This window comes from Hypanus sabinus, chromosome 20 (assembly GCF_030144855.1).
Source record: "Hypanus sabinus isolate sHypSab1 chromosome 20, sHypSab1.hap1, whole genome shotgun sequence".
Lineage (NCBI taxonomy): Eukaryota > Metazoa > Chordata > Chondrichthyes > Myliobatiformes > Dasyatidae > Hypanus > Hypanus sabinus.
Genome location: NC_082725.1, coordinates 51,697,326 through 51,713,377, shown reverse-complemented (window position 1 = coordinate 51,713,377; position 16,052 = coordinate 51,697,326). Strand labels below are relative to the sequence as shown.

The 16,052-nt window shown below is 42.4% G+C and overlaps 1 protein-coding gene across 3 annotated transcripts in view; it reads left to right on the top strand.

Moving 5' to 3' along the window:
- cap2 (cyclase associated actin cytoskeleton regulatory protein 2) overlaps nt 1-16,052 on the top strand; it is a 200,147-nt gene that overhangs the window by 136,924 nt on the left and 47,171 nt on the right. For all 3 annotated transcript variants that reach the window (XM_059945494.1, XM_059945493.1, XM_059945495.1), the window contains 2 exons: nt 11,172-11,315; nt 14,394-14,479. In XM_059945494.1, coding sequence (XP_059801477.1) covers nt 11,172-11,315; nt 14,394-14,479 — 230 coding nt within the window. The remainder of the gene's footprint in view (nt 1-11,171; nt 11,316-14,393; nt 14,480-16,052) is intronic.

Here is a 16,052-nt window from a genome sequence, read left to right as displayed (position 1 = left end):
CAGGGCACAGAGTATCGGGACTTTGTCTTACTGGTCATGCCTCGACTGTGTGCCCCTGTGCTATTGGGGCTCGACTTCCAGAGTCACTTGAAAAGTGTGACAATGGAGTATAATGGGCCCCTCCCACCAATCATTGTCAGAAATCCTCAGTTCTGTGGGAATTTATCACATACCCTGCTACTGCCCCCACACACACACCGACCCTTCAGGGCCCTGAAATTTGGCCTTCACGGTGGAGAAAAAAGCCCAGGCCATAGTGGAAGCTATTAGGCACTGGAGGCACTATCTCGCCAGCAAAAGGTTCACCTTGCTGACTGACCAGCGTTCAGTTGTGTTCATGTTTAGCAACCAACAGCAGGGCAAAATCAAAAATGATAACATTTTGAGGTGGAGAATCAAACTTTCCACCTACAACTATGATATCCTGTACCGGCCTGGAAGGCTCAATGAGCCCCCTGATGCCCTATCCTGGGGAACATGTGCCAGCGTGCAGCTCGACTGGCTATAAGCCCTCCATGCAGATCTTTGCCACCTGGGGGTCACCCGGCTTTTCCATTTCGTGAAAGCCCAGAACCTGCCTTACTCCCTTGAGGACATCAGGACGATGACCAGGGACTGTCAAGTCTGCGCTGAGTGCAAAGCGCACTTCTACCATCCTGAAAAGGCCCAACTTATCAAGGCCACCTGCCCCTTTGAGCGACTGAGTGTCAACTTTAAGGGCCCCTTTCCCTCCACTGACCGCAATGTGTACTTTCTGAACATAATCGAAGAGTACTCTCGGTTCCCCTTCGCCATCCCCTGCCCCGATACCATTGCCATGTCCATCATAAAAGCCCTGCGCCAGCTCTTCACTGTGCTCGGATATCCCTGCTATATCCACAGTGACAGAAGGTCCTCGTTTGTGAGTGACGAGCTGCGCCAATACCTACTGGCTAGGGGCATTGCTACTAGTAGGACCACGAGCTGTAATCCCCGGGGGAATGGACAGGTGCAGAGGGAGAATGCCACAGTGTGGAAGGCCACACTCTTAGCCCTTAGGTCAAAGGGATTGCCGGTCTCTCGCTGGCAGGAGGTCCTCCCCGAGGCGCTCCACTCCATCCGCTCCCTGTTATGTACGTCCACCAATGCCACCCCTCATGAGCGACTCTTTTCTTTTCCCAGTAAGTCTGTCCCTGGGACCACCCTACTGGCTTGGCTGACGTCCCCAGGGCCAGTGCTGCTCTGGAAACATGCGAGGAGCAGTAAATACTCCCCGATGGTCGAGAGGGTTCACCTACTTCATGCGAACCCCCAGTATGCCTACGTGGTTTTACCTGATGGGCAGGAGGACACGGTCTCCATTCACGACCTGGCGCCCGCAGGAGCACCGAACCCCTACCCCGAACACTCCATGGTGACTATGAACCCTGTACCCACCAATGTATATACCCACGAGACACCGCGCACACCAAGCCCTACACAGACTCCTCACGACACTCCCATACCGGGCACCACGCACACGCATGAGGGATTACTGACGCCTAACGGGCTGGCACCTCAAGTCAGGCCAGAGCCAGCACAACCTCCGTCACTGGTACAATCACCACCGGCACTGGTGCAATCACCACCGGTGCTACGTAGATCGCAGCAACAGACTTGACCTGGAAATATACTTGTAAGAAACTTCGCCCTGTGGGGACTCTTTTTAAAACAAAGGGGGGGTGAATGTGGTAAACCATATATACCTGTCTGGACACGCCCCCTGCTGTCTGCTTCTGTGGCTCCTCCCACAGACCCCTGTATAAAGGCGATTGGGGCACTGCTCCTCCCTCAGTCTCCGAGATGCCGTGCTCCCTTTGGCTGTTAATAAAAACCTATCGTTCACTTCCAGTCTCCAAGAGTTATTGATGGTGCATCACCTAGTGCATTTAATAGACTGCCTTTATACAATGCTTTCGATGATTGCAGCTCCCAAATCTTCATTTTCATTGTAATATTCAAGATGATTGTCGATACCTTCAAATTCTTGGTAGTTCCTAACTTGATGTAGTGAACGCATTTCATTTCCACTCTCAGCTATTTCTGGCATCTCCAGGCTTGAATACTTGAATCCTCAGTGAGCAAAACAGTTCTGAATTGTCATGCTGCTTATTTCTCGCCAGCTATCGGTAACAAGTCACTGCTTTTTGAACACAAGTGCTTTCAATCAATACTTTAACAACTGTTCACTCTAAGCACAGAGTAGTGCCTAACCGCCATACAAGTGCACGCAACTGATGCTAGTTAGAAACTGTTCAGTAATGGTCTTCTGTCCCAGTTAACCCAATTAAATGACATAGTATCTTTAAAATAAAATGAAGGAAATCAAAGTTATTTTCTTGATTAGTTTTTGTTCTCTAAAAACTGCCCCAAATAAGCGGCTGCCCCAATTAACTGATGGCCCAATTAAGTGGAATCCACTGTAAATGGTCATTCCTTTGTCAGGCCCAATATACTGAAACCCCTAACCACCAGTACTGTGAGAGCACAAAACAGCCAATAATAATCTTATTGGTGAGATGGTGCAAACTTCTCTCCCAGATTACTGCTTAATTTACAAGAGTGGAAAATTACCCTAGTTTCATGTAGCAGTAGACAATAGCATAGTGCTTATATGTTTATGTGAAATAATTCATCTTGTGTCTGAATCCACTGACTGAGGGTTCAAGTCCTACTCCGGGGCACACAATTCACACTGGCATTAGTAAAGAAGTGCTGTCTTTTCGATGTGATGGTAGATCAAAATCACATCTGTTGCCTCAGATGTATGTAAACAATTCCCTGCAAGTGAATAGTTTTGGTACTAATCAGCTATTAAAAACAGAAACACCAAAATGTTTTTTTTTCAAAATTGCAGTTTGACAACTAAACTGTTTAATAAAGTAAACAATTTGACCATGGTGTTCCCCATGGTTAGTTGAATTATTTAATTACATTAAATTATGCTTCAGAAACTGGCACAAAACCAACAAGTGGACAGAGTCAGCAACTACATGGAGTCCTACTGTAAAACATAGAGCATTACAGTGCAGAAACAGGCCCTTCAGTCCATATTGTTGTGCCAAACCAATTAAATTAGTAATCAAATAGCTATTGATCTCTCCTGCTGACACAATGTACACATCCTTCCATCTTCCTTATATCCATGTGCCTATCTAAACATCTCTTAGAAGTCTCTAAGTCTCTCTACCACCACTTCATGCACCAGATTCCAGGCTCCTGTTACTCTGTACAAGAAAGCAATAAACAAACAAACTTGCCCCTCACATCTCCTTTGAAATTGCATTGTATTTCATTTGCCAATTCTTTGTCCATTCCCCTAAGCCATCCCTCTGCAGGCTCTCTGTTTCCTCAACACTACCTGCTTCTTCACCTATCTTTGTATCTTTGGCAAATTTAGCCACAGATCCATTAATCTCAGTCCAAATCATTGACATATATCGTAAAAAGCAGTGGTCCCAACACTGACCCCTGTGAAACTCCACTGGTAACTGGCAACCAGCCAGAATAGGATCCCTTTATTCCCACTCTCTGTTTTATGCCAACCAGCCAATGCTCCACCCATGCTAGTAACTTCCCTGTAGTTCCATGGGCCTTTATCTTGCTAAGCAGCCTCATGTGCGGCACCTTGTCAAAGGCCCTCTGAAAATCCAAGTACACCACATCTACTGCATCTCCTTTGTCTACCCTGCTTGTAATTTCCTTAAAGAATTGCAGTACGTTTTTCAGGCAGGAATTTCCTTTCAGGAAACCATGCTGGCTTTGGCCTATCTTGTCATGTGTCTCCAGGTATGCCATAATTTCATCCCTAACAATCGATTCCAACAACTTCCCAACCACTGATGTCAGGCTAACAGGTCTATAGTTTCCTTTCTGCTGCCTCCAATCCTTCTTAAATAGCAGAATCTTTGGACACTACCTCACTTTTTTTAATATACAGTACTTCTGTTTTTGCACTTTTTTATCTATTCGATATATGTAATTGATTTACTTGTTTACTTATTTTTTATTTTATTTTTTCTCTGCTAGATTATGAATTGCTTTGAACTGCTGTTGCTAAGTTAACAAATTTCAAGTGATAATAAACCTGATTCTGATTCTTTCACTTTAAACTCATGTCCTCTGGTATTAGATATTTCAAGCCTTAGCAAAAGATATTGTCAGTGTACTTTATCTATGCATCTCATATTCTTATAAACCTCTATCAGATTTCCCCTGTCTTCTCCACTGTAGAAAAAACCATCCAAGTTTGTCCAACCTCTCATAATAGCACATTCCCCTTTTCTGCACCCTCTACAAAGCCTTGACATCCTTCCTAAAATGAGGTGACTAGAGCTGTATCCGATGCTCAAGATGTGGCCTATGTCCCCCTACTAGAACTAGGGGACAAAGCCTCAAGATTTGGGGCAATAGATTTAGGACAGAGATGAGGAACTGCTTTTCCCAGAGAGTGGTGAATCTGTGGAATTCTCTGCCCGATGAAACAGTGGAGGCTACCTCAGTAAATATATTTAAGACATGATTGGATAGATTTTTGCAAAGAAGAGCAATTAAGGGTAGTGGGGGAAAGGCAAGTAGGTAAAGATGAGTCCATGGCCAGATCAGCCATGGTGGAGCAGCCTCAATGGCCCACATGGCCAGTTCCTGCTCCAATTTCTTACATTCTTTTGTTCTTGCATTTTATAATTCCTGAATTTTGAACTAAATACCTCGACAAATAAAGGCAAGCATACCACCCTATGTAGCCACTTTCGGAGAGCTATGAACTTGGACCCAAGACCCCTCTGCTGATCAACACTAAAGATCTTACCCTTACTGTACCGAGTGTTGGCATTTGATCTAACAAGGTGCAACACTTCACATTTGGCCCGGTTAAACTCTTATCTGCTATTTTTCTGCCCATATCTGCAACTGATCTACTTGTATCCTGTTGTATTCTTTACCAGTCTTCTACGCTATTCACAACACTACTAATCTTCATGTCATCTGCAACTTACAAACCCACCCATCTACAGTTTCGTCCAAGTCATTTATATACATGGCAGACAACACTGGACCCAGTATAGATCCCTGTGAAACACTACTAATGACAGACCTCCAGCTAGAATAAATTCTTTTAACCACTACCCTCTCTTTTCTATGGCCAAGCCAGTATTGAATCCAAAGGGCCAATTCACCGTGGATCCCATGCATCCTGATCTTCTGGATGAGTCTCCCATGAGGGGCATTGTGGGACCAAATGCTCATAAATCCTATCTCAGATTTCTCTCCAGTAACTTCCCTACCACTGACGTGAGACTCACTGATCTATAGTTTTCAGGATTATTCCTGCTTCCCTTCTTGAATAATGGAACAATTTTAGTTCACTGCTGCTCTGGGACCCCACCTGGGCGAGAGAGTGTACAGAGATATTGGTTAAGGCAGTCTCTGTGCGTGCTTTTCTCAATAACCTGAACTATATTCCATCAGACCCTGGGGATTTATCCACCTTAATGCAATGCTCTTTAAGAGACCCAACACAACCTCCTCCTTTACCTTGAAATGCCCTCACATGGCAATATGCTCAGCACTAATCTCCTTATTCGCCACATCCTTCATGGTAAACACTGATGTAAAGTACAGATTCAGAATCAGGTTTAATATCACCAGCATATGTTGTGAAGTTTGTTGTTTTGCAGTAACAATACATTATAATACATAGCACTAAAAACTATCAAGTACATAAGTAGAAATTTTTAAAAAATAAATTAAGTAAATAGTCCAAAACGACAGCAAGGGGAAATTAAGTATTCATGGGCACATTGTCCATCCAGAAATCTGATGCGGGAGTGGTAAAAACTATTCCTGAAATGGTGCAACACACACAAAATGCTGGTGAAACGCAGCAGGCCGGGCAACATCTATAAATGCGGCCTGGTGTGCTGCGTTCCACCAGCATTTTGTGTGTGTTGCTTGAATTTTCAGCATCTGCAGATTTCCTCGTGTTCGTTTCCTGAAATAGTGAGTGTGTCTCTTCAGGCTCCTGTACCATCACCTTGATGGTATCAATGAGGAGGGCATATCCTAGGTGATAGAGGTCCATAATGATGGTTGCTGCCTTTCTGGGGAATAACTTTTTGGAGGTGTCTTTGGTACTGGGGAGCCTAGTGCCCATGCTGGTGCTGGCTGATCTACAGCTTACTGCAGCTTTTTCTGATCCTGTGCAGTGACCCCTCCATACCAGACAGTGATGCAACCAGTTAGAATGCTCTCCATGGTACATCTGGAGAAATTTGTGTAGTTGGTGACAAGCCATTTCTCCTCAAACTCCTAATGAAATATAGTTGCTGTCATGCCTTCTTTGTAATTACATCAATATGTTGGGCCCAGGATAGATCCTCAGAGATCTTGATACCTAGGAACTTGAAACTGCTCATCTTTTCCATTTCTGATCCCTCGATTTTCCCTTTTCTGAAGTCCACAATCAATTCTTTGTTATTACTGACATTGAGTGCAAGGTTGTTGTTGTGACACCACTCAACCAGCTGATCTATCTCACTCCTGTACACCTCTTCATCACCCTCTGAAATTCTGCTCACAATAGTTGTGTTGTTGGCAAACTCATAAATGGTGTTTGAGGTGTTCCTAGCCACACTGTTGTGGTTTTAAAGAGAGTAGAGACTAGGCTAAGCGTGCATCCCTGAGGTGCACCAGTGTTGGTTATCAGTGAAGGGGAGGTGTTATTTCTGATCCACACATACTGTAGTCTCCTGGTGAGAAAGTTAAGGATCCAGTTGCAGAGGGAGGAGAAGGTGCCTGGGTTTCAGAGCTTTTTGATTAGAACTGAAGGTATGATTGTGTTGAATGCTGAGCTGTAGTCAATAAACAGCATCCTAACTTAACTGTTACTACTGTCCAGGTGATCCAAGGTCAAGTGGAGAGTCAGTGAGATTGCATCGGCTGTAGACTTTTTGTGGAGATGGGCAAATTCCAGAAGGACCAGGTCTTTGCTTAGGCAGGAGTTGATTCTAGCTACTACCAACTTCTCAAAGCACTTCATCACAGTTGGTGTGAGTGCTACTGAGCGATAGGCATTGAAGCACTCATTCTGCTCTTCCTGAGCAAATAGTGATTCTTGAAGATCAATGCTAATGGCTTCATAAACTCTTCAGCTACCTTTCAGAACCCTGGAGTGTAGTGAATTTGGTCCAGTGACATAGCCACCTTCAGACCTTTCAGCTTCCCAAGCATCTTCTCCTTGGTAATATACTCACTTCTGCTCCCTGACACACTCGTATTTCTGGAATACTGCTAAAATTTTCCATAATTAAGACTGATGCAAAATATTTAAAGTTTGTTTTGTCCCCTATTATTACCACTCGGGAATCATTTTCCAGTGGTCCAATATCTACTCATGCCTCTCTTTTACTCTCCATATATCTGAAAAAAAGTTTAATATCCTCTTTCGTATTATTGGCTAGCTTACCCTCAGACTTCATTTTATTTCTCTTTATGGCTTTTTTAGTTGCCTTCTGTTGGTTTTAAAAGCTTCCCAATCCTCTACCTTTATGGTTTTTACTCTATCATATACCTTCTCTTTTGCTTGTATATTGCCTTTCACTTCCTTTATCAGCTACATTTGCCTCATCTGCCCTACTTCACCTTTGTGATGTATCTGTCCTGCATCTTCAAATTGCCCCCAGAAACTCCAGGCTTCATCCATGAATCAACTTTGGCCAGCTCCCCTCTCATGCTTCTGTAATTCCTTTTACCCACTGTAATACTCTTACCTCTGCCTTTACGTTCTCCCTGTCTAATATTGAAACATTGGGGGTATTAAACACCCATTCCTGCCCCTCTCAGTCAAGTCTCTGTAAGGGCCTCAACATTATGGTTCCATGTACTGATCCATGCTCTAAGTTGTTCACTTTTATCCATAATATTCCTCGCATTAAAAACTATCTGTCCCATCATATCTATTACTTTGCTCCTGCCTTTTTGTTTTACTGGCACTGATGTGTCTTTCTCTCCATACCTCTGCTTTCTGACCTGGTGCTCTGGTTCCCTTCCCTCGCCAACCTAGTTTAAACCCTCTCGAGTAGAACCAGCAAACCTCCTGGCCAGGATATTTTCCCCCTCCAGCCAGACCTGGTTTACTTCTAATGGGCTCTTTTATTTTTCCTATGAATTGTTTGATTCAGCTGAAATTTGTAAATATACTTTATATTTTTTATGTTTTCTGTTATTTCTGGCCAACCAACGGTTCTATATGGGCATCATTTACACAGCTTTCGCTCAAATTGAGATTTCTTTAATCAGAACATCATGATGTTCCTGTTTAGTTGAACCCCAAATCATCAGACCCTAGATGTATAATGTTTATGAAAGGTAGCCTTCACACCACTGAGTCATGTGGCTGTTAGCAGAGCTAGCTAATGAGACAAGTTTGTGTACAAACCCAGTGAGAGAGTTACAAATGTTAAACAACAATTATGTGATGGGTGGGTGTTGACAGCAGACTCCTAAATCAGTAGTTCCTTAAAAGAATAGAGGATGCAAAGATTCAGAGTGCATTGTTTGGGGGCAAGAATTAGTTCATGATTGTCACTAGGCCTTCTCACAAGGTCATGTTTTCTTTCTTTCTGACAGGCCTATAACCTTACTGGATCATTGATGTTTTCACTCATACCAGATGACTCCAGCTCTGATGTATGCAACAGATCAATAATTTTTATTTTGTTTTTCACCTCTATTCAGATACCATTTTTAAATACAAACTTATTTCAGCAAAGACAAAGCAGAATAATGATGTCTGAGGAAACAAGCATTATCTCCCACTTGAAGTGCATTCTGTTTTTAAACTCAAATTATTTATTTGACGCCTGTGATGGCATTGCTTCTGTGTTTTGTTGAGATGAACACTTAGGGCAAGGTAATTCGCAGAATTGCCACAAAGTGACTGAACAAAGTATGTTTTATGAGTCTGCTTGAGTTTGTTGTCGAGGATGTGGCTTATCTATCAGAAATAACTGAGGGGAATTGGGGTCCCATTATTGTAGACATTGAGCATCAGGGAGAATCCTACTTATCCTGCTGAGAATTTGGATTGCATAGACAATGGTGGTGGTATCTCTCCAGTGCATTGAGCTTTCTGTTATAGCTGGTGCATGCCTTGAGAGCATATGGTAAGGCAGTAGCATTGAAGCCTTGATCTTGAAAATGTTCTCAGATATCTGAAGTTTGGGAAGTATATTGGAGGTAACAGTGAATTATATCACAATTGTTAACCCTCAACTCTTGGTGAAGATCTGGGATGAAGATCATGTTCTTCAAGGTCTCATTGTGATCCTTCATTGTTGGGTGGTGATGTTGCAACAAGGGTGGCTTGATAGATGATCCTTGTTGCTTGTACGTTATGGCTCAGTCTCCTTCAACTTTATCCTTGCTCCCACAGTTCCAAAGAAAGCAGAAAGCTTTAACTGGAATATGCAGAGACACCTGGTCCATTGTAGTAAACTACTTAGTGGTGGACTATCTAGAATTGGCTGAGATAAGGAGCATCCCTTTGACAGCTGGAGGACCTGCTACCTCACAACTCCTGTGACCTGGGTTCAATCTGGACCTCGAGTTCAAAGTTCTTACTTTGTCCTTAAAGCAAGACCATAAGATGTAGGAACTAGGCCATTCATTCCATCCAGTCTGCTCTACCATTCAAGTGGCTGATTTTGTTTCTCAACGTCTGCCAACTTCCTTCTCCCCACCCCCCAATACCCCCTTATTGATCAAAAACCTGTCAATGTCTGCCTTGAATACACCCAATGATTTGGGCTGCATAGCTCTATGTGGAAATAAGTTTCACAGATCCACAACCCATTGGCTGAAGAAATTCCTCCTCATTTCAGTTCTAAAGCAGTGTTCCTTTATTCTGAGGCTATTCCAGCAGATCCTATGGGCTCTCCTACTAATGAAAACATTTTTTTCATGTACATCCCACCCCATTTTAGAGTGCAGCTGAGTTCAATAATATGCTCTTTCGTCCTTCTGAACCCATTGAGTATAAGCCCAGAGGCATCAAAAGCTCACCATATTGTTAACCTACTCATTGCTGGGATCATTCTTGTACGAAACTCCTTTTCCTTTGGTATGGGCCCAAAAATTGCAAAAAATATTCCAGATGTGGATATTCCGGTGCATTCTATAGAGTCCTGGTGAAACGTTGACTGTACTTTTTTCCGTAAGTAGTGCCTGGCCTGCTGAGTTCCTCCAGCGTTTTGTGTGTGTTGCTGATGTTTACATGTTCTCTCTGACAACTGGATTTTCTCCAGGAGTTCTGGTTTCCTCCCTCGACCCAAATATGCAGGCAGCTTAGATAATTGAGCGCAGTAAAACTGCCCGAGATGTGTAGGTGAGTGGATGAATCTGGATGGGTGGATTAAAATGGTTTATGGTAGTATTAGGATATTCAAATAAAAAATGAATACTTGTTGGTCAGCATGAGCCCAGTAGACGGAGGAGGCCTTCCTCCGTAGTGTGTTGTTCTCAAACTTCAGTAGGCCTTCACACTACCTTATGGTCTCGGCCCACAATATTACTTTAGGTGAGCATGTGAGATTGCTTAATTCATTTTGCAGTTTAATGGGTTAAGGGTGAAAGGTGAAAAGTTTAAGGGGAACATGAGCTGAAACCCTTCACTCAGAGAGTTGTGAGAGTGTGGAATGAGCTGCCAGCACAAATGGTGCATGCGATATCTATTTCAATGTTTAAGAGAAGTTTGGATAGGCACATGGATGGTAAGGGTATGGAGGGCTATGGTTGATGGGAGTAGGTAGTTTAAATGGTTCAGCACGGACGAGATGGGCCAAAGGGCCTGTTTCTGTGCTGTACTTTTCTATGACTATGGTCATGGAACTTTCTGAACTATATAGCAGTGATTGTCTCTGGCATTTGTATATATTCAGTAGCTGCATAGTTACTTTCAGAATGAGCGTAAAAATGGGCAAAATTTAAGCTTTCATAGGATTAACAATTGATTGTACAGTAAACTATTGAAGAGGAGCAGTCAAGGATTTGTAAGAGCGGTTGTTGGCTGTAAACCTCGCTCGAGGTGTGGTGTTATCATTAGATCCATTGTATCTAATGATTTTCTTTTCTCCACTGAACGTTCTCTTCCCTAGAATGAGATGAATGTGCTCCTCAAGCCCATGTCTGATAAAATGCAGGAGATTCAGGACTTTCGGGAGAAGAACCGTGGTAGCAAGCTGTTCAACCACCTGTCAGCTGTTAGTGAAAGCATTGCAGCATTGGGCTGGGTTGCAGTGGTAAGTAGACAGATTTACTATTGAATGAATACTGCTCTGTCAGATGGTGCTATTTAATGGCTTCCAGTTCCTCCCTGACAAACAGTAGCAATCTCAAGCTCCACTTGATTAGTGATTAAACTGCACTCGGTGAGACTGTACAGAAGCTTTCAATGCTTTTTTTTAATATAATTTGCAGCAAATTTACCAGAATATGCAATTGAAACTCAGTTCATTTTTAAACTTAAAGTAACAAAGCTAAAGTTGTTCTGATCATCCGGAATATAGAGATTAGATCACCAAAAAAAATGCATGAGAATTGTTTGTGTTGACTATTGTTTATAATCCTGCATGCATAGCAAATAGAACTGGCTATTCACCACTTTAGACAGCTGTGCCATTCAATGGTGGCGAATCTGAGTATTTGCTCGAATTGCCCACCTCTGTTATGAATCGTTTACTAAATTTAATTGACATTATCTGTTGAGCTAGCTTCAGAGTCAAGTTTAAGTTTGCTCAGTGTGGGCAATTTTCAGTTTAATAATCTGTACTGCAAAGCAAAGTGTGTTTAGTTTTATTTTTGCTTTAGATTCTTGCATGTTGGCAGGATCTGCCTGAGCATTGTGAGGTTAGAGGTTTAGTGTAGCCTGTTTTTACAACCTGGCTCGTTGACAGATAAAGCTGAGCCACAGTCAGCATAAGCAGCTTGAAAATTAATGGGATTCATGGCCTGAGAAACACTGGCAAACAACTTTGAGTGGATTCATGGAGAAGGATGTGGGCCAAATGGGGCTAGTTTAGTGGGCATCTTGATCGGCAAGGACAAGTTGGGTTGAAGTATGTGTATACAGTATTACTGTTGGGACGCTGTACACCAAACAAAGACACAAAAACACACTTACTAATATTATAATGTTCTCCGTACTCCTAATTTTCAGACAAAATTTTCATTTATGGAGTTATCGGCTCCAGAAGCAGAAAAGTGAGTTTATGGGACACAGATGTTAGCACAAAGTTCTGGAATTTTTAGACACGCAAACAAACAGTCAAATTAAGGTATTGTTGTTGACAAGTTTTTAGCTTAATGGCAAATAAGTAATTTCGGAGATTGGATATGCAGTTAGGTTATCGTACAACACACACAAAATGCTGGAGGAGCATCTGTGGAAATTAATAAACAGTAGATGTTTTGGGCCAAGACACTATCAGGATGGATAGCAAGGGGGAAGACACCAGGATAAAAAGGTGGGGAGGTACGGGGGGGGGGGTGGTGGAAGGAGGCCAAGCCAGAAGGTGATAAGTGAAGCCAGGTAAAGGGCTGGAGAAGGAGGAATCTGATCGGAGAGGAGGGTGGACCATGGGTGAAAGGGAGGAAGTGGGGCCATCGGAGGGAGGTGATCGGCGGGTGTCGAGAAGAGGCAAGAGGCCAGAGTGGGAAATAGAAGACGGAAAGGGAGTGGAAAAGAAAGAAAATAATACTGGAAAGAGAAATCTATGCTCTTGCCATCAGGTTAGAGGCTACCGAGACAGAATATGAGATGTTGCCCATCCACCCAGAGATTGGCCTCATTAAAGCAGGAAGCTATGAACCGACATGTTAAAATGATAAGGCCTTTGCTGAGGACGGAGCATTCCACTTCAGAGAGGGAATGGTGAAAACATGGCAGGGATTGCCATATAAAATCCCTTTGCACTATTCCAAAAGATGGTTCAAAGTGCATAAATAACACCGTGTACAACCCTGAGATTCATTTCCTTGCAGGCATACTCAGTAAATCCAAGAAGCATGATAGAATCAATGAAAGACCGCACTCAACAGAACAGGTGAACAACTAATGTGCAAAAGAAAACAAACTGCAAATACAAAGTAAAATAATAATAATAAATAAATAAATAGATAGATAAACAATAAATATCGAGAACATGAGATAAAGAATCCTTGAAAGTGAGTCCATAGACTGTGGGAACAGAGTGCTGAGGTGAGTGAAATTGAGTGGTTATCTGCACTGTTTCAAGAGCCTGATGGCTGAGGGGTAATACCTGTTCCTGAACCTGGTGGAGAGAATCCTGAGGCTCCTGCACCACCTTCCTGATGGCAGCAGCGAGAAGAGAGCATGGCCTTGGTAGCGAAGGTCCGTTTTTTAAAAATGTTTTCTGTTTAATGTTTCGAAGTTTTAAAAAAACTTAACCCAGAGTGCAGTTATATTGTGACCATTTCTGGGTGTTTGAGAACCCGCTAGGAAATTGGATTCCACTCTTTTAGGCAGTGTTTTCATTTGCTAGGCAAATTTTTCTGGCATTAATCTCTGGTAGAAGTAGTATAACATCGATTATTCATCTCCTGTGCAATTTTCAACCATACCAACCTGTAAATAAGCCCTTACTCACAACCAGGTTGTACGTTTTCCCCTGAGGCTAGTGAGCCCACATTGTTTTCTTGCTTTTGTTTCTCAGTAAGGCCTGTGTGACTTTCTGTAATCTCCTGTACTGCCTTACGCATCCCTGTACTGCTTTGCCTGTGTATGCCATGGTAACTTTCAGCTTTGAGCCTTGCTCCAGGCTGCTGCTGCATATTTTTTTACCATCTCCATAAGATTAGCCATTTTTGAAGCTAGTTGTGGCCATGCCACGGAGACTTGGGAACTAAGTGATGTAACTGTTAGCAATTAGTATTGTAATTTCAGCAATTCTAGGATGTAAGGCAGTTCTTCCGTATGGATATTGTATACGTTTTTGACATTAAATGTACCTATTGAATACCCCAATATTTTTATTTGTTCTGATAGACTGGTGGACTCCTAACAATTTGGAGTAGGTTTTTAATCTTATCTCATTTTTTGGTGGTTATATCGCTAAAGGATCTCACTCTGGGTTTAGTGTTTGATTGGTTAGTCTTTTTAAGAGCTGGCTTTTGCTGGATCTGTCAAATGGCCACCTGATGTTCTTGAACAAACTACCAGGGATTTGTGGCATCTGCCTTGCTCGCTGTTTAACTGGGTGGTATTGATAAATAGAGTCTAATGTGTTTTCCCTTTCTAACTTCCTCTTTTCTCTGCATCCCTCTTCTTCCGATGCTTTGCTGTTTCATCGTGGGCTTAGACCCCTAAGCCAGGTCCTTTTGTTAAGGAGATGAATGATGCTGCCACCTTCTATACTAACAGAGTATTGAAGGAGTTTAAGGACATGTAAGTTTTCCTTCTTCACCCTTCTGTCCAAACGGTGCACTCTTTTTAAATCTGCTGTTTGCATGTTCTGCAAGGCTTAAAATTAGGAATGAATTCCAATACAGCGAAATATTTTGAAAACAAATTAAGTGCAATTCAGTATTGAGTGATTAGTTCCCATCAGTACTGTGTCTGTTACAAGAGCTTGAAAGATAACAATTAGAGATCAATACATTAGTGCTTCCCTCGGATCTTGGCCAGTAGCCTCAAATTCCACCTGCACTCAACTTGCAAGTCTGTAAGGAAACCCAATTTCGGGTAACTACCTCCTTCCTTTTTGCCATGGATGAGAAATCCTAACCTTCATCCTCAGATTCACTGGTCAATAAGTAAGTAATATGAAGTTGCAAGGCTGGTTAGAACTTGTGCCAAGGCAGAGGTTCCTCATGAGATGCTGATTCCCCTTCATTTTCAACCAATAAGGTTAAAGACAAACAAACAAACAAATAAAATGAAAGCAGAATAAGTTTGAGAGTCAAAAACTAAAGGAAAAAATGTTGGAACTGTTCAGCAGTTCAGACAGCATCAATGGAAAGTATGTTTCCGTTGCCACATCCTTTTCTCAGATGCTAACTTTGTTTTACTTCCATTTGCATTGCATAACTGGCAGTGTTTCCAGTATTTTAATTAAATGGCAGTCTTGTGATTATGTTGCCAGTTAGTAAGTTAAAATTACTAAATCGGAAATGGGGAAGTAATCCATAAGTTTTGCTGGCTTTGAAACAAATGAATTGTTACAACTGAATGACATTTTTGTGGGGAGAAACCCCACTTTGTCTACTGATTGTGTCCCAGACTCCAGACTCGCATAATTGTGGTTACTTTTTTTTCCACCTTCTAAATTTGTTCACCATGCTAATTATATCTGTCAACTGCGATTATAAGGATAGTATCAGACAGCACCTAACATTGACCTAGGCACTGAACCCAGAGATGACAAAGACACCCCGTGCCCAGGTGACTTAGTAAAATCAGCCTGTGAACATGTTAGGTTTTCAGCCTTAACTTAGAGAGTTGAATCCCCTCCCATTGACATTGTGGATGGGCACCATTGAATGAAAAGTTAACCTGACTAATACTAAAAACTGCTAAGCTGCATCCCATGACTTCTCAAACCCTTTGTGCTGTCTATAAGATACAATATAAGAGAGTGAAAGAGAAACTACACTTGCCTGGATGTGCAGCTCTGCTCAAAGAAATTAAATACCATTCAGGGCAAAGCATTCCTGTTGGTTGGCAGACCATAGCTGCAATATGTGTACCAATTACAAGAGGCAGTGTAGTAAAACAACATGACATCAGCAGCAGCATCCAAATCTGCCAAGAAAGGCGAGAGCAGTAGATGCACAGAAAGGTGTGAATGTGCAGTTCCCCATCAAACATTGCACTTTGCCATGTCAAAACCCTGGGACTCTTTCCCTAATAGAACTGATTGTACATCCACATCTGGGGACTACAGCACTTTCTCAAGGGCAGTTAGGGAGAGGTGTTAAATGTTAGGTTTACAAGAAATGTTTTTAGATGTTTTCATATC